The sequence below is a fragment of the Tupaia chinensis genome, unplaced genomic scaffold, assembly GCF_000334495.1.
Source record: "Tupaia chinensis unplaced genomic scaffold, TupChi_1.0 Scaffold000247_1, whole genome shotgun sequence".
Classification (NCBI taxonomy): domain Eukaryota; kingdom Metazoa; phylum Chordata; class Mammalia; order Scandentia; family Tupaiidae; genus Tupaia; species Tupaia belangeri.
The window spans coordinates 3,239,190-3,261,380 of NW_006159725.1; the positions used below are offsets into that span (position 1 = coordinate 3,239,190).

General features: G+C 47.6%; 1 protein-coding gene across 5 annotated transcripts in view; it reads left to right on the top strand.

Annotated features, from left to right (window-relative positions):
- Positions 1 to 22,191, top strand: part of JHY (junctional cadherin complex regulator) — an 81,766-nt gene that overhangs the window by 38,084 nt on the left and 21,491 nt on the right. For 4 of the 5 annotated variants that reach the window (XM_006148806.2, XM_006148804.1, XM_006148803.1 and 1 more), the window contains 2 exons: positions 4,079 to 4,192; positions 12,434 to 13,092. In XM_006148806.2, coding sequence (XP_006148868.1) covers positions 4,079 to 4,192; positions 12,434 to 13,092 — 773 coding nt within the window. The remainder of the gene's footprint in view (positions 1 to 4,078; positions 4,193 to 12,433; positions 13,093 to 22,191) is intronic. The other variant, XM_006148807.1, reaches the window with a different exon arrangement.

Consider the following 22,191-nt stretch of genomic DNA (forward strand, 5'->3'; position numbering starts at 1 on the left):
GTCCGGGACTCAAACCCCGGTCGACTACATGGGGGTCCAATGACATAGCCATTACGCTAACTGCTGGTCCCAATGGCTACATAGTTTAATGAGTTATAAGACGACACCCTTATGAACCCCATTACTGGCAAGAGATGGAACCCTGACCTTACCCAGGTGCCCTGTTTCATCTGTCCCCTCCTCTAAGGGACTCGATGTTGCAGTAACATCTGCCAAAGTCTAGTACCTTCAGGCCAGCAGGTGGCATGGTGGTTAAGGCACTGGACTACCACATGGTCAACCATGGTTCAAGTCCCAGACCTGGCAGCTTGCTTTCTCATTTTCTCTCTCTCTCATCTCTGTCTCTGTCTCTGTCTGGTGAGCACATGTGCCCTATAGCAAATTGAAATAATAATAATAAATCAAATAAATCATTCTTTTTTAAAAACACCTACCACCTTCATAATCAATCACTTGGTGTTCTTTGAACCAGCACCACGAGAGGGGCTGAGACATGGAAATGTGAGCAACGAGTCCCAACTGGGAGCGGCAGTGTACATGGTTCTAAATTTTTTGGTTTTTATTTTATTTATCATCTTCATATATATATATATATTTAATTTGCTACAGAGCTGTGTGCTCATCAAAGAGAGAAAGAGAAGGTGAGAAAGCAAGTTGCCAGGTCTGGGACTCGAACCATGGTCAGCCATGTGGAAGTCCTGCACCTTGTGCACCTTGCCACCCACCAGCCCCTAAGGTTTTCATTTCAGCACAAGCAGCACTGTTTATTGATGTTACGTGTTCCATCTGCAGAGTGGCTTCATCATTTGAACCCTGGTGATCATTCTCATTTGTAATAAGAATGCCATGGAGACCAGCAGGTGGCACAGCAGTTAATTCACTGGACTCCTGCCTGGTTGACCATGGTTTGAGCGCCAGACCTGGTGGCTTGAAACTCATGCTGGGTACATGTACTAAATCCAGGGAGGAGAAGGGACTGTGGCATGGCCATCCCCCTTGGGAGGTGATTTCTCACTTTCTCTCTCCCTGTTTCTTTTTCTCTCTCTCTGGTGAGCCCATGTACCCTAAAACAAAAATCCCTACCAAAAAAGAAGAAGAATGTCACAATTGAACAGTACATGTTTTTGTTCCTTGCTTTAGTAGTGAAGATTCAAGCAGGAAACCATTTCGTTTTTCTAAGTGTGTGCGCCGTCTGCTCTAACACAGGAAGTGAGTGTGCGTAGAACAAGCAGGACAGCCAGTCCAGGCGGACAGAAGAGTGCGTCTGAAATAAAGGGACTTGGAGTCTCTGTGGCCTGAGGCCGACCACGAGTCAGGACTGCCATCGCCCTCACTCGGTGTCCACGCATCCCTTACCACAGAGCAAAGCTTTGTCTCCCTCCTGCATTGAACACTTGTCAATGGGAGGACGAAGGCAACGCACAGAGAAAAAACCCAGACCCCAATCCCGCGTCTGTCCTGTGCACCTGCGGCTTCTCACACTGCGATGCCAGCCGAGGAAACTGAACCAACGAGCGCCAAGTCCTGAGTCTGCATTTCAGAGCCCACCGCGCCAGTGCAGAAGGGCAGAGACCTGACCGCGTTTGCAGGTGACTACGGGAGCATGGTTGGAGCAGCCCACCTGAGCAGTGCATCCCAGGAGGAGCGCGTCCCGTCTGCACAGGGGCAGGCCAGTCAGCTGCCCTGACAGAGGGACTCTGTTCTGTGACTGCAGGGCATGGTGGTTAAGGTGCTGGATACTCCCACATGGCTGACCATGGTTCGAGTCCCAGACCTGGTGGCTAGCTTTCTCATTTTGCTTCTCTCTCTCTGTGTCTCTCTCCAGTCAAATTTTAAAATAAAATAAAATAAAATAAATGAATGAGTAAATAAAATGTTTTTTTTGAAAAAGAGCCTCTTCCCTTTACCCCAGTGGATTCTTTTTTTTAAAAAAAAAAAAAAGCATTAACACTGCCAAATGGGAAACTCCCCCCAGGAGCTGGGGCAGGATAGGCAGAGCAGAGAGCACCTTTCAGGCATGCTGTAGAGGTTAGGCTGGATCATTTCCAGAATCTTCTTTGAGATTATGATATGTATTTTTTTAAGAGAATTATTTATTTTATTTATTATTATTTTACAAGTTGCTATAAGTAACATGTGCTCACCAGAGAGAGTCAGAGAGGAGGGTGCAGGGAGTAAGACAGCAAGCCACCAGGTTCGGGACTCAAACCCCCATTAGCCATGTGAGAGTCCAGCGCCTTAACCACCACACCACGTGCTGGCCCAAGATAAACAATTTTTTTTTTTTTTTTTTGGAGAGGTTTTTTTTTTTTTTTTTTTTTTGCTATAGGGAGTGTGCGCTCGCCAGACAGACAGAGAGAGACAGAGAGATAGAAAGCGAGAAATCACCCCCCAGAGGGGATGGCCATGCTGCAATCCATTCTCCTCCATTCTCCTCTCGGGATCTTGAGCACGCACACACACGCGCCTGGCGTGAGTTTAAGCCACCGGGTCCAGGACTTGAATCGCGGTCAACTACGTGGGAGACCAGCGACATAGCCATTACGTTAACTGCTGGTCCCCCAAGATAAACAATCTTAAATTTGCTTTCTGGCAGCTAGAATCCCACACAACACAGTGACACTCTCATTTCTGGTTTAAAACAGGTAGCCATTGGAGCAATGAAGGGCCCTTGCATAATTTGGGAACCTGAATCCCACATAGCAGCTTCCTTTATGGGTGGTTGCAAAATCTGGGTGTTTATCAGGCCTGCCTGGAGGGCTCTTTTTTTTTTCGTTATACGATAATAGATGGGGAATTTTGTTTTGTTTTGCTTTGTTTAAGAGATATTTGCTATAGGATATGTGTGCTTGCCAGAGACGTAGAGACAGAAAGCAAGAAATCACCCCCCAGGGGGGATGGTCACGCAGCAATCCCTTCTCCTCCATTCTCCTCTCAGGATTTGGGGCATGCACGCACACACTCCCACCATGATTTTCAAGCTGCTGGGTCTGGGACTCAAACTGCTGTTGACCATGTAGAAAATTAGTGCCTTAACCACTATGCCACCTGCTGGCCCCAGATAGTGAGCTTCTAAAATATACTGATATCCAGGGCCACTCCCAGAACTCCTTTTCTAATCAACTTTGGGTGGGAAAACAGCATTCATATTTTTTAAAAAGCTTCCCAGGCCTTTCTTATATCTAACTGATGTTTGGAACCATTGGTCTCCATTATTCAAATCCACTGAGTACCAAAACCATTGCTGCAAATTCTGTAGGTCTAGGATAATGTTTCTTTTCCTTTTTCTTTTTTTTGGAGAGGTTTTTGCTATAGGGCCTGTGCGCTCGCCAGACAGACAGAGAGAGACAGAGAGATAGAAAGCGAGAAATCACCCCCCAGGGGGGATGGCCACGCCACAATCCCTTCTCCTCCATTCTCCTCTCGGGATCTTGGGCACGCACGCACAAGCGCCTGGCGTGAGTTTAAGCCACCGGGTCTGGGACGCGAACCGCAGTTGACTACGTGGGAGTCCAGCAACATAGCCATTACGCTAACTGCTGGTCCCTAGGATAATATTTCTAATAAGCTGAGTTAGCGGTCGACCATGTGGGAATCCAGCGACATAGCCATTACACTAACTGCTGGTCCCCCAAAACACTGCTTTTTGCCAGGGTTCTAGCCTCCCCCCACCCCACTGCCAGCATATAGCAAATATTGTTATTTCTGTCATCGTTGTTGTCATCATCTTGGTGCGTAGTGTTATTTCATCGTGTTTCTATCAGCATGCTCAAACATGACAGCAGCATCTGGTCCAAAGAGCTGTCCTAAAATCAGGTCCCCAAAAGTATGTATTGAACTTTAATTAAAAGTAAGTAATAGTCTGACCCTCTTCATGCCTACAAGAAAAAATATTGTTTATTCCCTTTTTAGGGGGAAATAATACAAGCCTTTCAAGACTGAATTGACACATCCTTAAAATGAACTGAAAATAGAACCTCACTCCACAGGGCCTCCTTCTAGAGTACAGACTTGAGCCCCAGGGCTCCAACGCCCAGGTGAAGCGAGTTAACGTGCTGTGTGTGTTTTGCCCTCTTAGATCTCCTACCCCATCAGAGTAACGGACAAGACCTCTGTTCAGAATGCCACAGAGCTTGAAAATGCCGCCGTCGAGCCTGAGGACAGATGGCATCAAAGAGCACAACAGCTGAAGGTCAGCTCCCAGCTTGCACCTGATCAGTAAGCCCCTTTCAGGCTGAGTCTGAGTAATGTCCGAGGTTGCGTCCTTAGGGCTTCATTTTATGCATGAGAATAGTTGCCCATCTTCCTAGGGGGCAGGCTAGCTTCTGCACAGGTGAGCCTCTCCCTGCTCAGCCAAGCAACTCTACCTGTTTTCCAAAAATTCTATCTGGGGCCAGTAGATGATGGAGCAGTTCCATGGCTGGACTCCCACATAGTCAACTGCAGTTCGTGTCCCGGACCCGGTGGCTTGAAAATCACGCGATGCACGTGTGCATGCATGTCTGAGTTCCCGGGAGGATGATGGAGAAGGGATTATAGTGTGGTCATTCCCCCAGGAGGTGATTTCTCACTTTCCCTTTCACTGTCTCTGTTTCTCTCTCCAGCGAGCGCACATGCCCTAAGACAAAAACCTCTCAAAAAAAAAAAATTCTTTCTTCATATCATATAGTTAAACATATAGGTAAAATCCCTTCAGAAGGAAGGCATGGAAAGACATGCAGGGAAAAAATTATGGTTCCAAAATACTGGCCAATTCTGGCAGCTCTTAAGTCTGTCTCCTGCTGGAGTTGGCAGTTACATGTTATTTCTGGGTGGTGGAGACACCACCCCCCAAAATGAAGGGGAATTGAGCTGGTCCCATGGTGTAGTGGTTACAGAAACCAGATCCCACACAGCCAACTGTGGTTCAAATCCCAGCCCTGAAGGCTTGAAAGATGCAACAGGTTTGTGTACATGCATGCCCAAATCCTGACAGAGTAGAGAGTGGAGCAAAAGGAATCGTGTGTGATTACATACACCAGGGGTGGGGGGGGGTGCTTTCTCCCTCACCCTCTTTCTCTGTCTCTGGAAAGCACACACACCCTCTGGCAATTAAAAGAAAGAAAGAGGGACCAGCAGATGGCGTAATGGTTACATCTCTGAACTCTTATGTAATTGAGTGCAGTTCGAGTTCCAGGCCAAGAAGCTTAAAACTCACACAGAGCATGTGTGCGTGTGTGCCCAAAATCTCAGGAGGAGAATGGAGGAGAAGGGATTGCATGGCCATGCCCCCGGGGCATGACTTGTCACTTTCTGTCTCAGAGTGCCCTCACATTGTAGCAAAAATCTCTCAAAAAAAAAAAAAAGAAAGAAAGAAAAGAAAAAGCAAGAAAGAAGATGAAGGCGAATCACTGAGCGCTCACTCGGAGAGCTGGACTTACCAGCCGGTGGTTTACATGATGACGTTCTTTTTGGCTATGGACTTACCACTTTGAAATCATAGATGTGACTGGGGGAAGATCTTTCTGAAATTGTCCCCACTGATACTGTTTTCTAGGGGGATAAAAACAGAAAAAGCACTAGCAGCTGGCTTTTTTTTGAACAAGGGTGCGAAGTGAAGTGGAGTCGCACTCGAACCAGTTTAGTCTGCTGAAGAAAGGATAAGTCCATGGAAATCGTCCACCTGTGGAGCCTGTTGATGAAACCAGATAAAACTACGTACAGTGGTAGCTATAGTAAAATAAATGGAATAATATAATATTTGTAGTATAATAATAAAAATATGGGCACCAGTAGGTGGCATAGTGGTGGAGGCGCTGGACACTCCCACATGGCTAACCACAGTTCAAGTCCCAGACCTGGTGGCTTGCTTTCTCACTTTCCCTCGTGCTCTCTCTCCCCCTCTCTGTGTCTCTCTCTGTCAAATTAAAAATAAGTGAATGAATAAAATAATAATAAGAAGAATAAGAATATAATTTATTCCAATCCCAGATAAGTTAGAAAAGAAAATCAGCCCAAATAATCTCTGCTCCTCCGCAGTGGCCTCTGGGCCACTCTTTTTTTGGAGAAATTTTTGCTATAGGACACATGTGCTCACCAGACAGACAGAGAGAGACAGAGAGACAGAAAGCGAGAAATCACCCCCCAGGGGAGATGGTCACGCCACAATCCCTTCTCCTCCATTTTCCTCTGGGGATCCTGGGCACGCATGCATATGTGCGTGATGTGAGTTTAAGCCACCAGGTCCAGGACTCAAACTGCAGTTGACTACATGGGAATCCAACAACATAGCCATTATGCTAACTGCTGGTCCTGAGGCCACTCTTAAGAGTTGCAAAAAAGAGAAATAAAAATAGTCACTTGCCCAAAACTTTCTGAAACCTGATGCCAGGGAGGCCACACATAGAAGTTGGGAGGAGGGTGTACTGGGGAGCCCCCAGTCCCTGAGGACTTGCTCTTAAAGTTTCTGATTCTAAGACACCCCAGAGGTCTAACAGGGAGGATGTAAGTTACTTACACAGGGCAGGGCCAGGCAGGGCATGATGCTTGCTGATGGCTGGACAGAGAGGGTCCCTGCTGTCATGAGCACGGGCTCAAGTGACATGTCGACATAACTTCTTCCTCCAGCTTCTCCTCCAGAGAAGCTTAAGAATGAGAAACTAGAGATAGGGCAGGAAAGAGAAAACACGCCTGAGACATAATGACATGTATTTTCACTTGAGAATACTGAAAACAGATGGTTACCATCATTTTCTGTGTAAGAGTTTTATAGATGCCTAATTTTGAGCCAAGTACCCCCACTTCGTTTAACTTTTCCACATAGAGGTCAGAGAGCCTGAATCGTTCTGTCGGCCGTGGACCCTCACAGGTTCTGGAGACCCATTTCAGCTGTGTGCCCCGACTGAGCAACACTAGCTCCGGGCTCTTGCTGAGCAGTGAGGGAGGTCCTCTCCAGGTGTGTCTGGGCTGCTGTAGCAGAACACCACATACCGGGTGCTGACACACCACGCAAATGTACTTTCTCACGGTTCTGGAGGCTGGGAAGTCCATGGTCAGGAGGCCAGCAGCCTCAGTGATTAGTGAGGCCCACTCCCTCACTCACAGATGGCACCTTCCCAACTGTTCTCACCTGGGAAGGGGTCAGGGAGCTCCCTGGCCTCTTTTGTAAGGGCAGTAATCCACTCACAGGGGCTTTGCCATTGTGACCTAATCACCTCCTGAGGACCCCACCTTTAAAACCATCACTTTGGGCCTTAGGATTTCACATGGATTTGGGGGGAGAGGACACAATCATTGAAATATAGCACCCAGCAAATAGCATGTTGTCAGTAGGAATAAACTTTCTCAATTACAAAATGCTTCAAGGGGCCAGCAGGTGGCATGATGGATAAGGGGCTGGACTCCCACATGGCTGACTACGGTTCAAGTCCCACACCTAGAGGCTGGAAAATCATGCCAGGTGCGTGTGCCTGTGTGCCCAAGATTCCAAGAAGAGTGTGTAGATAAAGGGGTTGTGGTGTGGCCATCTCCCCGGAGGGTGGTTTCTCATTTTACCTCTCAATGTCTCTCTCTGGCAAACACACATGCTCTATTGCAAAAACCTTTCAAAAAAGAAAGAAATGCTCCTAAGGATGAAAATAAGGTATTTTCTCTCTTACCACTCTGAAATAACTCTTGGCTTTTCAGGCAAAGAAAAGGTAACAATAGTGTGAAAGTGCAAGGACTTTTCACTAATCAATGTCAGAGTCTTCTAATCACCTCCTAGGTTCATCTTCTTGCTTTCTGGGGACCTGTTCATTTGGCTTTCCCTCCAGCACTATCAAGAGATCTATGTTTCTTCTGTTTATCTGAATATAGAGTCCGGCCTTACTGGCAGGGAAAATTTGAGCCAAACATCTGTGCTCAACATTTTCTTAATAGTATAGAATTTATAGCCCAAGCTCAAAGCACCCACGCGCTAGATGGCGTAGTGGTTACGTCACTGAACTCCCATGTAGTTGACCACCATTCTAGTCCTGGACCCGGCAGCTTGAAACTCACACTGGGCATGTGCGCGTGCGTGCCCAAGATCCAGAGAGGCGAATGGAGGAGAAGGGATTGTGGCATGGCCATTCCCCCGGGAGCTGATTTCTTGCTTTCTCTCTCTCCGGCAAGTGCATGTACCCTATAGGAAAATCTCTCTAAAACAAAAAAAGAAGAAAAACAAGATAGAAAAATAGAACTCAATGCAAACTGCTCTACTACCCAGCTGATGGTGGAGCCCAGGCAGAGCAAAGGACTCCAGGTTGGAGGAAGAGTGACTGAAAACAAGCATGGCTGTGTGTTAAAGCAGACAAGAGGGAGGCAGCAGATGGCGTAGCAGTTATGTTGCTGGACTACCACATGGCTGACCACTGTTCGAGTCCCAGAACTGGTGCCTTGAAAATCACGCTGGGCACTTGTGCATGTGTGCCCGGGAGGGGAGGGGAGGGGATTGCAGCATAGCAAATGCAGAGAGACAGAAAGGAAAAAATAATTCTCTCTAGAAAGAAAAAGAAGAGGAATTAGCGCCCCAGCTTGAGTGTCAAGATTCCCCAGTGCCAGTGCTGACGCTCTAGGTGTGACGCGGATACCTGCTGTCGTCAGCACTCATTCTGAGCTGTGTAGCGTGGACGAATCTCCCACACTGGGAACAGAGGAGCCCCCGGTGAGAGCAGGATGAGTGGGGATTCTGCTGATGGAGATTAAGTGGCCTGAGAACAGCTCTGCACATTAGCTGCGGGACTCAGGTCTGGCCACCTGAAGAGTGACACCTGATGCCTGCCTTGTAGGGTAAGAGTTCCTCAGTAACCACCCAGCTCACGTAGGCTGCTTGGGAGGCGAGAGAAATGCATCAAGCCCATCAATGTCTTCCTCTCTGGGGCTGCCATGCCTCTCCGGGCTCTCCCACTCATGTGAACAGCGGCTTTAACACTCCAGACGATTGGAGTTCCCTAAAGTGATGAGCTCTTGGTCTTGTTGACAAAGCCCCCGCAAAGAGTCCGACTGTGATCTGAATGGTCAGCAAAAAAAATTAAGATCAAGTGGTGACCCAGGGTTTTGAATCTGGTACCCAAGAGAAGAAACTGTGTGTTTATTTTCTCCATGAGGGAGAGCGCGTGCATGCGTATGCGAGCGTGAGAGAGCGAATGAGAGAAGCAGACGCTTGGACAGGACCTCGTCACACCACAACGACCCCCTTCCCCACCCTCCAACTTGTCAGGACACGGAGTGTGGGCTGACTCGGGAGCCCAGCCCAGGGTCGGCCACGTGGCTTCCAGCACTGCAGTTCAGTGCGCCGCTCCCTGCCCCCCACGCCTAGGCCAAGGAAGGGCTTTCTGTCAGGCCTTTGCTATTTTGGTGGGATGGAGGAGGGAAAACTGGGAAAAGCACCATTAGACAGCAGCAGAAAAAGGGCTCCTGGTTACTTATTTCTCTAGCAAGTTAAAGGCGGCCCAAGTATTGAAAATAACTTTGACAGCGTTGATTAATATTTGTAGAAAGGGGCCAGCAGGTGGTGTGGTGGTTAAGGCACAGGGCTCCCACATGGCTGATCACGATTTGAGTCCAGGATCTGGTGCCTTGAAAATCACACCGGGCATGTGTGTGTATACCCAAAATTCCAGGAAGAGAGCGGAGGAGAAGGGATTGCGACGTGGCCATCCCCCTCACTTTCCCTCTCGCAGTCGTTCTCTGTCTCTCTCCAGCGATGGCACGTGCCCTATGCAAAAACCTATATTTATTTAGATCATCACAAAGGGGGGCTTTTTGACCTTTGCGAACAGTGGTGGCAGCCGTGTTTCTCAGACACATCCGTAGGTTGTAAGATGGGAGTTTTCTCCTGTACCGCTGGAAGGTGGGATGGTATTAGCAGAGGCTTCTGGCCCACATTCCCCAGCACAGCCTCCTGGAAGGATGAACTTTGCTTTCTTGGGCTACAGAAGGAAGGTAGTTTCTTTTTGAACCCAACAGGTAAAAATTCTAAATTTAAAATGTATAGGAGTTAGTCAGAGCTGGGGCAATTTTCCAGAAATCTCCAATTCTAAGGACATGTTCTAAATTTCAAATCGGAAATCATTCGTACTTTAAAACTCCAAAATGAGAAGTAATATTGTATGTGACTGTTTTTAATTGAACAAATCTCAACTTACTAATATCATGCTATAATGATTTTATTATATTGCTATATGACTTCATTAGAAATAGAATACTGCTTCATATTCTACAGGAGGGCCAGCCCAGGGCATGGTGTTGAAGGTGGCTGGATCCCACATGACGTGGTTCTACTCCTGGACCAAGGAGCTTAAAAAATACACCAGATACATGTGCATGCATGCCCAAAATCCCAAGAAGAGAATGGAGGAGAAGGGATTGAGGTGGACCTCCTCACTCTCTCTCTCTCTCTCTAGCCAGCACACGTGCCCTCTAGCAACCTTAAATATAAAGACTAGCGGATGGAATAATGGTTATGTCGCTGGACTCCCACATAGTCGACCGCTGTTCGAGTCCAGGACTCAACAGTTTAAAATTCACTCCAGATATGGGATGGCAGATGGTATGTATAATGGTTTCATCGCTGGACTCCCACGTAATTGTCTGTAGTTTAACCTGGTGGCTTAAAATTCATGCTGGGCACATGCCAAAAAATCTTGAGTGGAGAATGGAAGAGAAGGGATTGTGGTGTGGCCATCCTCCCAGGGAATGATTTCTTGCTTTCTGTCTCTCTGGTGAGCACAAATGCCCTATAGCAAAAATCTCTCAAAAAAAAAAAAAGGAAAAATAATGTACATATGTGTGTATACACTTTTTTTTCTGAAATGTTCACACATATGTATATTATTGATGAACATTTCAGAAAAATGAAATACAGGCCAGCGGGTGGTGTGGTGGTTAGTGCGCTGGATTTCCACGTGGCAGACTGCAGTTCAAGGGCCAGACCTGGCAGCTTGCTTTCTCTCTCATCAAATTGAAGGATAATAATAATATATAAAATTAAATGAATCATTCTTGGAAAACATTTTTGAAAAGAAGAGTGAAATAAAAGCCAAACTCTGATCACGATCATTTGCTCGTTCTTCATAGCAAGGAAAAACAGTCTGAGCCCAAAACAAGGTTTATTCACTTGAAGATGTTTTTCTCAAATGACACAGTTAAACTGTTGCATCTTTCAATTAACATGGCCGAGATGCAGGCCGGAGTGCTTTGTGATACGCGTCTTCAGAAAGGGGGAAATGTTGCAGTTGTGTGACACGCCGATGCACGCGGTCAGCTCACAGATTTCAGTAAGCATTTAATCATGCCTTCCAAAGGCCTCTTAACTCAGCTAGTGTTTCACAAAGTCATAAGTGCTTTATTCCTCGGAAAATACTTCTAAATGGCTATAGCACAGTATAGCTACATAGTGCATCTCTTATGCCAGGAGGACATCTTGTTAGGAGACTTTGAAAAGCATAAAGACTTCTGAAATTGAAATCTTGCCCCCAAATGTTTGATTGCCTAAGTACAAGCTGTATTAAGGAACAGAAGCAAAGCAGCCCTTGTGGCTCCACGGATGCCCTATCCCGGCATAGCCTCTTTTATAATCCTCCGAATAAAATCTAATTTGTTTCATCTAGTGAAGAGGTCATTTCCAGCTGTTGACCTATGTGAGTAAGAAGATATCAACCGAATTGTATTTCATTTTAAATTTATACTTGGTTGGTAAAGCAAATCAATCATTGATGTTTTCTGCTTAAGGGTTTTTTTTTTGTTTTTTTGTGTGTTTGTTTTTTGGGGTTTTTTTTTTAGGTATTTATTTAGTTAAAATAAGTTTGCATGTTTTGATGTAAATTTATACTTTCTGTCCATGCAGCTATTCAGAAGGAAAGTTTTCTCCCAGCACAACATTTTTTTAAAAATCTTTCTTTCTCTTTTTCTTTCTTTCCTTCTTTCTTTCTTCCTTAGGTTTTTCTAAAGAATGCATGAGCTTGCTGGAGAGAGACAGTGAAAAGGAAAGTAAGAAATCACCTTTTGGGGAAATGGCCATGCTGCAATCCCATCTCCTCCATTCTCGTCCTGGGATTTTGGGCATGTACACAAACTCAGCGTGATTTTCACAGGTCCTGGACTTGAACTGCAGTCAGCCATGTGGGAGTCCAGCGCTTCAGCCACCATACCACCGACAGGGCCTCCCTTCACAACGTTTGAGTCAAAGACTTATCCTTAATACAAAGCCCGTTCTAACCTCACTATTTCTTTCTAGGCTCAGGAGCTAAAGTTTCCAGGAGAAATGATCTAACTGTCTGAAATTAGGAAAGGACCTTCCATACTCTTTATTTTTTTTCTTTTTAGCTGCATGGTCACCTTGTTAGAAATCTCAACCCCCAGTTTGAAAAATACTAATTTAAAATGTGTGAAATGTGCCATTCGTACATTAACCAAAAATATATTTTTTTAGAATTACCGGGAACACTGGTCTCAAAATCAAAATTCCGAATCCAGCAATGTACCTAGAGGCCCATCTTCCGAAGAGGCCAGCGGCCAGCACCCTCCCAGGCCAGCCAAGCCCAGGATCCGAAAGCGTCAGAAACGCCGGAGTGGCCTGGAGGCTTTCATGACTAGAGAGCTAGGTGTCAGTCAAGCAAACCAGAATGACCACCCCAGACTGCAGCAGGGCCAGAACAAGCCCATGGGCACTTTGGCAGTGCACAGGCCGGGGGCCATCATGGACACCTCCTACCACGCTCTGCACGACTCAAGCACACTTAGGACACAGGACCCCACAGTGGCCTCCACGGCACTGGCTCCACCAACCCAAGCCTTTGACAAGGTGTTATGGAAAAACCCCACTGCCTACCGCTCCGTGCTGAGCGTCCATAAGGAAGGAGGGCACAGAGGGCAGGGAGAGGACGGACCTTCATATCGGCGGCCACGCGTCAGCACCCTGGCTGACCTGGACGCGAGCAGCCTTGACCAGCTCTCTAGGAGACACGAGCTCCGGGGCCAGAGAGCCCCTCGGCCTGTGCACACCGCAGCTGCTCCCAGGGCAGCCGGAAGTAAGAAGCCACCCAAGCAGCCCGGTATAGAGACGAAGTATAAGAACTTAGAGATGCTGTGGTAAGAGTCCCCTTTCTCAAGAGGTCTTTCTGGAAGAAAATTGAGAGGCTGCTGGAGAAGAAGAGAGGGAGACAGGGAGGGGAGTCTACGGGATGGTCAGGTGAAAGGACACGGCACCCAGCAGCCTCCTGGGTTCTGATTTCTGCCTGAAATGGTCTGTGTGTGTGTGTGTGTGTGTGTGTGTGTGTTTTGTTGTTGTTGCTAGAGGGTACATGCACTGTCCAGAAAGAACCAGAGAGAGAAAGAGAAAGAAAGTGAGAAATCATCCCCTGCGATGGCCACATCGCAAATCCCTTCTCCATTCTCCCCTCAGATTTTGAGCACACTCACACACACACACACACACACATATGCTCCTGGCATGATTTTTCAAGCCATCAGGTCCAGGACTCGAACTGTGTAGTCAGCTATGTGGGATCCAACAGCTTAACACCATGCCACCTGCTGGCCCAATAAAGCATTTATTAAGTTTTTTATTATTATTATTATTACTTCATTCTTTTTTCCATAAGAGAGACAGAGAGGGAAAGAAAGAGAGAGAGAGACAGGCATTCCCAAAAGGGTCTTCACACTGCCACCCACCCCCACCCCAGCAGCCCTGGTCATGGACAGGTGTGTACCCGGTGGGTTCAGGGAGGTCCCGGGATGTAAACCTGGAACCTTCCCATGTGGGTCAGTCTCACGGAGCATTGCATTACTGCTCTGCCACCACCTGGCCCCCAGAGTCTTGTTTTATGTCAACCAGTCAAACATGTGTATTATACACCTACGTGTGCTTAATATAAAGCTAAAATGCTGTGGAAGACACAGGAGTGTGATATGTGAGGCGCCTTCCAGGGGCTCTCAGAGTAGGAGGGGAATTTACACGTGCAAGCTGATCAGAAGATGCAGGCTTCTACGCGGGTGGTGTGGCATGCACCTTTAATAAATTTCAGAGTTAGCTTCCTAAAAGAGACCATGAGAGATAGCACACACACTCTTGTTTCTCCTGACCTTAGAGGGATGGCTTCTGATACTTTTACCATTAAGAATGAATTTATTTTTTATATTTATTTATTTTAGGTTTTTGCCCTAGACCTCATGCACTCAGAGAGCCAGTGAGAGAGAAAATGAGAAGTCACTCCCCAGTGGGGATGGCCATGCCGCAGTCCCTTCTCCATTCTCCTCCTGGGATTCTGGGCATGCACACACACACGCCCAGCCTGATTGTGGTCTCAAACTGTGGTCAGTTTTGTAGGATCCAGCGTCTTAAGCACCGCACCACCTGCTGCCCCGCCGTTGAACCACATGTAGGGCAGACGGCGGCACGGCGGCTGATGCGGCACCGTGGTACTGGGCCCACATGGCGAACTCCTGGGTCCACGTGCCAGGGCCGCCCTGGGTATGCCAGGCATGATGTGTGCCCACGATCAAGGCTGGCTGAGGCCAGAGACAGATAAGGTGTGTGGATTCTTGGAGGTGCCAGTCTGTCTCTTGAATGAAAAAAATAAGATTTTTTTAAAGTAGTAATATTTAGTTTGGTAGATAACTATATAGGAAATTCCTTCCAATTCCTTTTTGCAAAAATAAATCATAAATGGGTGTTTAATTTTATCAAATACTTTATCTGCATCAGTTGAAAATATTTCTCCATTCATCCTTTAATGTGATGAAATATATCAACAGACTTTTTTTTTTTTTTTGAGAGGTTTTTGCTATAGGGCGTGTGCACTCGCCAGACAGACAGAGAGAGACAGAGAGATAGAAAGTGAGAAATCACCCCCCAGGGGGGATCGTCACGCCGCAATCCCTTCTCCTCCATTCTCCTCTTGGGATCTTGGGCACACACGCACACGCGCCTGGCGTGAGTTTTAAGCCACTGGGTCCAGGATGCAAACGGCGGTCAACTACGTGGGAGTCCAGTGACATAGCCATTACGCTAACTGCTGGTCCCTATCAACAGACTTCCTTTTTTTTTGTTGTTCGCTATAGGGCGCATGCGCTCGCCAGACAGACAGAGAGAGACAGAGAGATAGAAAGTGAGAAATCACCCCCCAGGGGGGATCGTCACGCCGCAATCCCTTCTCCTCCATTCTCCTCTTGGGATCTTGGGCACACACGCACACGCGCCTGGCGTGAGTTTTAAGCCACCGGGTCCGGGACGCGAACCGCGGTCAACTACATGGGAGTCCAGCGACATAGCCATTACGCTAACTGCTGGTTCTCTCAACTGACTTTCTAATGTTACACAACCCTTTTACTCCCAGAGTTCACCAAGCTTGCCATCCTGTGTCATTAGTAAGTTGCTTGGTTCAATTCAACATTTAGTTTAAGATGTAAAACACACTTGTGTGAACTGAGATTAGCTGATTTCTTATCTGCCTCTGGTCTTGTCTGGATGTCTTATCGAGATTATACAATGAGTTGAGGATACGTCCCTAGTTTTACATTCACTGGGACACTTTACCTACAACTGGAATTACCTGTCACTTGCAGGTTTTCTTTTTTTTTTTCTTGGAGAGGTTTTTGCTATAGGGCGTTTACGCTCGCCAGACAGACAGAGAGAGACAGAGAGACAGAAAGCGAGAAATCACCCCCCCAGGGGGGATGACCACGCCGCAATCCCTTCTCCACTCTCCCCTTGGGATCTTGGGCACGCACGCACACGCGCCCAGCGTGAGTTCACCGCGCGGGGATCCGAACCGCGGTCGACTACGTGGGAGTCCAGCGACATAGCCATTACGCCAACTGCTGGTCCCTGTCACTTGCAGGTTTGATAGAGTTTTCCTTTAAAACTGTTTGGGTTAGGTGTGTTATGTTTGACTTTATTTTTGTTATCATTGTTTGTGGGCAGGCTGTGTCTTTTTCTTTTTTTTTTTTTTTAGGTTTTTGTTATAGGACGCATGCCCTCACCAGAGAGAGACAGAGAAAAACAGTAAGAGACAGTGAGAGGGACAGTGAGAAATCCCCTCATGCCTTGCCTCAAGCCCTTCTCCTCTATTCCACTCCTGGAATTTTGGGCACACATGCACACAAGCCCAGCATGATTTTCAAGGCACCAGGTCCAGGACTCGAACTGTGGTGAGCCATGTGGGAGTTCAGTGCCATAAACACTAAGCCACCTGCTGGCCCTCAGACATTTTTTGTTTAATTTGCCAGAGGGTACATGCTCACCACAGAAAGAGCTAGTGTGAGAAAGCGCCCCCCGTGGGGAACAGTTGTGCTGCAATCCCTTCTCTGTCTCTTTCCTTTCAGGTCTTTGGGCATGGATGCACATGTGCCTGTCATGTTCCTCAAGCCACCAGGTCTGGGACTCGAACTGTGTTGTCAGCCATGTGACATCCATCTGCCTTAACCACCAGACTGAAAGCTGGCCTGTGGGTAGATCTTTAACTCTATTCAATTGTTGTAATGGTTCTAAATCGTTACTGTATTTCTAGTTCCTCTTTTTTTTAGAGAGAGAGATTTTTGCTATAGGGTGTGTGTGCTCACCAGAGAGACAGCAATAGAGAGATAGAAAGGGAGAAACACCCCCCAGAGGGATGGCCACGCCACAATTCCTTCTCCTCCACTCTCCTCTCGGGATCTTAGGCACTCATGCACACACGCCTGGCGTGAGTTTTAAGCTGAGTCCAGACTCAAATCACAGTCAACTATGTGGGAATCCAGGGACATAACCATTACACCATCTGCTGGTCCCTCTATTTCTTCTTAAGTCTATTTGATAAATTATATTTTCTACAAAAAATATATATATTTTTACTAAATTTTAAAATGTACTGTAATAATACTTTTCACAATAGTTACATAAATTCCAAATCATTCAGCCTCCACTTTTTCAGTAATTGTGTCACATTTCTAATGTTACTTTTTCTTTCTTATTTTTAAGTTAATTTTTCCACCAAGATAACGCATGCACATCTAAAAGTCACATTGCACTGAGGCCTGTTATAGCAGGTCTCCTGAACACCCCTCCGCACCTCCCAGCTGTCCAGCCCACAAGGCGTGGCTGTAACACTCACCCTGGTATAACATACTGAACAGCTGGGCCCTTTCTGATATTTACCTCTCCCTCCGGTGTTGGCATGTGTCTGCAGTCCTCGGTTCCATGCACTTACTGCTGTGTTCTGCTGCGCCCACGGTGGCTCCTTCCTGCCCGTCAGTACTGCAGCCCTTCCTCTGCCTGTCCTGGTGGCTGGGGCCTTAGCTCCCTCACACCACCTTGTCTGCCTCCTCTACCCCACCCTCCCAAACCAGCTACGCTGTATTTTTCATGAAGCTCATGCTCAGCCTTTTCGCTGTTTTGCCTGTGCGTTTATAATCCCCAGACCACCACGGCAGAGTCCCATGATTATGTTTCCCTTTATATTTTCTATTTTTTCTAAGAGTTAATACTTGCCTTTGACTTTTTTCTCTTGCTTGATCTTCTTTGTACACATGGCTAATTGTTCTCATAGCCGGTCTGCAGGGTCAGACGGCTCAGGGCATCAGTTGGCCCTTTTTCTTTCTGGAAGACAGTCTTCTCTCTGGGCCTGCTGATTGCTGTTCTCCAAGGATCCCCTCAGCCTTTCTTCCAACCAGGTTCCCTTTTTCAGGTTCTCGTCTTTTCCTTATTTTGTTTGAGCATGCCCTTCAGTTATTTTCTTTAAATTGGAAACATGCTCAGGCCAGCAGGGGGCATAATGGTTAAGATGCTGAACTCTCACAGGGTCGACTGCTGTTCAAGTTCTGGGCCTGGAAATCTGAGGCTCATACCAGGCATGTATGCATATGTGCCCAAAATCCCAAGAGAAAATAGTGGCATGGCTATCCTCCCTGCAGGGTGATTTCTCACTTTCTGTCTCTCTGATGAGCACACATACTCTTACAACAAATATCTCTCGGGGTGGGGGGAAGGACATGCTCTAGGGGCCATCCAGGTGGAGTGGTGGTGGTTAAGGCAGCTGGATTCCACATGGCCGACTGCACGGTTCTAGTTCCGGACCCAGCAGCTTCAGAAACGCATGGAGCGCGTGTGCACGCTTGCCCAAAATCCTGACGGGATGGAGAAATGGGAGAGGAAGGATTGTAGCCTGAGCATGGCCCAGTGGGAGGTGCAATTTTCGCCCTCGCTCTCTGGCGAATTCACATACCCTCATGCCCTAATGACAGGTGACAGGTGGTGGGCAGTCCGACTCACAGGGTGTGGGAGCTGCAGTTCCCCCTGGCCGGCACTCTGAGGGCAGACTGGGACTCTCATGTCCCTGCACGAGTTCTCATTGCTTCCCTGACCCGCCTTCTCCAATCCGTCCTTCCCGTCTTAGTTCCCTCTCTCGTGTCATAGAGAACATCGCCCCTTGCTTAGGAGACCAGCGCACGGAGACCTGGCACGACTGGAGTGCCCTTGTTACATGCTGGGCCCCGGCTGGCCATGGCAGGGGCTGCAGGCTGACTTCGGGTCAGAAACCGTTCTTCCTCGGAACTGCCGCGCCTTCCCGCTGCGTCGAGACTTGTGCAGCGCTTTATTTCTGACCCTGTGAACATGGTCTGTGTAGTTTTCATCTGGAAGCTGCGGGATCTTCTCTTTTTCTGTAATAAGACGAAACTGCATAGCAACTTCCCTCAATAGACAGAGAGAGACAGAAAGCGAGAAATCACCGCCCCAGCGGGGATGGCCATGTTGCAATCCCTTCTCCTCCGTTCTCCTCTCGGGATCTTGGGTACGCAACGCACACGTGCCCAGGGTACGTTTCAAATTGCCACGTCTGGGCTTCAAACCATGGTCGACTACGTGTGAGTCCAGCGACCACTATACCCTTGCCTGCTTCTTAAACAGACTCCTGCCTGATCTTCTTGTTGAGATAACTCCCACACTGACTTCCACCACCCACCGGCCTCCGGCTCATGAGCCTTTGAGCCATTCGAAGAGTCTGTGGTGTGAACCGCGGGGCTTCTGAGGTGGCCCTCTGCTGTCTTAGAGTCCCAGGGCCTGGAGTCTGCTCAGACAGCACCCGTCGGCCATCAGTTTTCTGCCTCCAGAACTGTGGTTCCTTTTTCCTCTCCGTATCCCTGGAGGCCTATGTCTTTCTGTATCATTTAAATTTGGATTTGAGGGTTTCATTGCGTGTCTATCCCGCCGTGTTTTTCCTGCCACCCCTTCATTTTGGAAATGTCCGCATCTGGTAACACGGGTGAGCACCCGTAGTCCTTCGCCAGCTCCAGCAGCTGCTAAGATTCCGCCACATTTGCCACCTGTGTGTCTCGCTGCACTCTGTCGAGGTGTCTATCTGCCGGACGCTTGAAGTCAAGTTCAGGCAGCATGACACTTCATGCCTAAACTTTGTGGGGTTTTTAGTATTTTTTCCCACAGGACATGTGTGTTCCCAGAGATGGACAGAGAGAGGGAAAGTGAGAAATCACCCCCCGGGAGGGGATGGCCACACCACAGTCCCTTCTCCATCCTCCTCTCAGGATTTTGGGCATGCACGCACACGCACTCAGCATGATTTTCAAGCTGCCAGGTCCAGGACTCGAACCATGGTTAGCCATGTGGAAGTCCAGCACCTTCACCACCATGCCACCTGCTGGCCCCACAAAATGGTGATTTTAGAACTACATCAACACTTCCACATCCATAGCATCCTGTTGAAATAAGACTTCCTTCTCCTCTTCTTCCTCCTCCTCTCTCTCCGTCCTCTCCCTATGGATCTCTGTTTGGAGAACCGTGTTCGAGACTCTTGGCATCATCCTGCTCTCATTGCCCGGGGGCGAGCAGGGAGCCCTGCAGCCTGGCCGTGTATTCTGACCTAACCCTTTGTCTCTGGGACTCCCTGATGCTCCGGCATAAATACGTCTGGGCTCACCGCGGGTTTCCTTGAACCCATGTGGAAGCAGTTGTTTTTCCACAGAGCCCTGATGCTGCTCAGTGGGGATACAATTTAGGAGCCAAGATTTGAGAGTGAGGTGTGGTCACTGCCACTGGGTGTCACTGCTTCTGGGCCCTCTCAGCAGGTAGGGCTCAGACACACCTGTACTGCACTTACACCTGTGCCTCGTCCTGACGTGGTCACTCAGGTGTTTGGACCCAGTACCACCGGGCTCTTACCAGGCTCCCTCTTCCATCACTGCGTCTGCTTTTTCCCACAGTGAAAACCCTTGTCCCCCAAAACATCAATATGTTTCTTCATCCACTCTGTCTTCCATATGTACATGAAGAGTTCTAGAAGTACAATGCCAGGGCCCAGCAGGTGGCGCAGTGGTTAAAGGTGTTGGACTCCCACATGGCCAACAGAGGTTGGAGTCCTGGACCTGGTGACTTGAAAATCAAGCCAGGCACACGTGTGTGTGTGTGTGTGTGTGTGTGTGTGTGTGTATGCACAAAATTCCAGAAGAATGGAGAAGGGATTGTGCTGTGGCCATTCCCCAGGGAGTGATTTCTCACTTTTCTTCTCCTTCTTACTGGCTCTCTCTGTCTCTGGCAAGCGCACGTGCCAGACGAGAAAAACTGAAAACAAACCAAAAAAAGTACACACCAGTACCAACACCAAGAGAGGCTTTCTGCATAAAGTTTAAGGTCGGTTTGCCTTTTCCCCTCCCTCTGTATCCCCCCTGAGGGTCAGCCATGCAACTACACCAACCTGAAGTTTCTTCTCGAATTAATTCTTCTTGCTGGGTGGAACTAGTCATACGATAAACAACTGAGTTCACTTGTTTCTGATCAAATAGTTAATATTAGGTTTGCTTTTCTCTCACCTTTTTGAGAGAGGTTTTTGCTGTAGTGTGCGTGCACATGCCAGGAAGACAGAGAGAGATGGAGAGACAGAAAGCGAGAAATCACCACCACCACCACCCCTGGGAGGATTGGCCACACCGCAATCCCTTCTTCTCCATTCTCCTCTCAGGATCTTGGGCAAGCATGCACACACACCCAGCGTGAGTTTAAGCCACCAGGTCCGGGACTCGAAACGCGGTCGACTACATAGAAGTCCAGCAACATAGCCATTATGCCAACTGCTGGTCCCTTCTCTCACCTTTAACATTTTTATTCTATTTTTGAATATGCAAAGCAGTAGGTGGTAGCAGCTGTTCATAGGAAGCGGGGCTGCAGGTTACTCCACCTGGCATTTGATAAAGACCGTAACAAAAAACCTGAAATTCCTTTTTTTTTTTTAGTTTGCTATAGGGCATGTCCACACACTGAAGAGAGACAGACAGACAGTGAGAAGGAAAGTGAGAAATTACCCCCCATGGGGAGGATGGCCACGCCACAGTCTCCTCTCCCCCCTTCTCCTCTCAGGATTTTGGCCACACGTGCACTGGCTCCCTGGAACCTCAAAGTCAGCCAGGTGGGAGCCAGCGCCTTAACCACCGTGCCACCTGCTGGTCTCAGAAATTCCTTTTTCTGAATAGGAATCTGTTCTTGCCTTCCTGGCCCACAGGTAACCCTCACAGTTGATCTGTGCTTTCTCATGCTCTCTTTTTCTTGATCAGCCTAACAGTTATCTGTTTCATTTGGATTTCTCAGACAACATTTGGTTATATCATTCATCTCTGCTTTGCTTTCTATCTTACCAACCTCTGTTCTTATATTTTACTGCCTTCCTTTAATATTCCTTGGCTTTACTCTGGGGTGTCTTTTCTCCTAACTTCTGGTTTGAATATTTAGTTAATACATTTCTTTTCTTTTTCTTTTTTTTTTTTTTTGAGAGGTTTTTGCTATAGGGCGCATGCGCTCGCCAGACAGACAGAGAGAGACAGAGAGACAGAAAGCGAGAAATCACCCCCCAGGGGGGATGGTCACGCCGCAATCCCTTCTCCTCTATTCTCCTCTCGGGATCTTGGGCATGCACGCACACGCGCCCAGGGTGAGTTTTAAGTCACCGGGTCCAGGACGCGAACCGCGGTCAACTACGTGGGAGTCCAGCGACATAGCCATTATGCTAACTGCTGGTTAGCATGTCTAAAATCTGTCTTTTTTTCCAATATAATTTAAAATTAGATTTCCTTTTAAGTGCATTTTTAGTTGCATCCCACAAGATTTTTTTCTTCCGTTTCTTTATTTTTTTTAAGCATTATTTGATTTGATTTGATTTATTCATTTATTTATTTTAATTTGACCAGAGAGAGAGACACAGAGAGAGA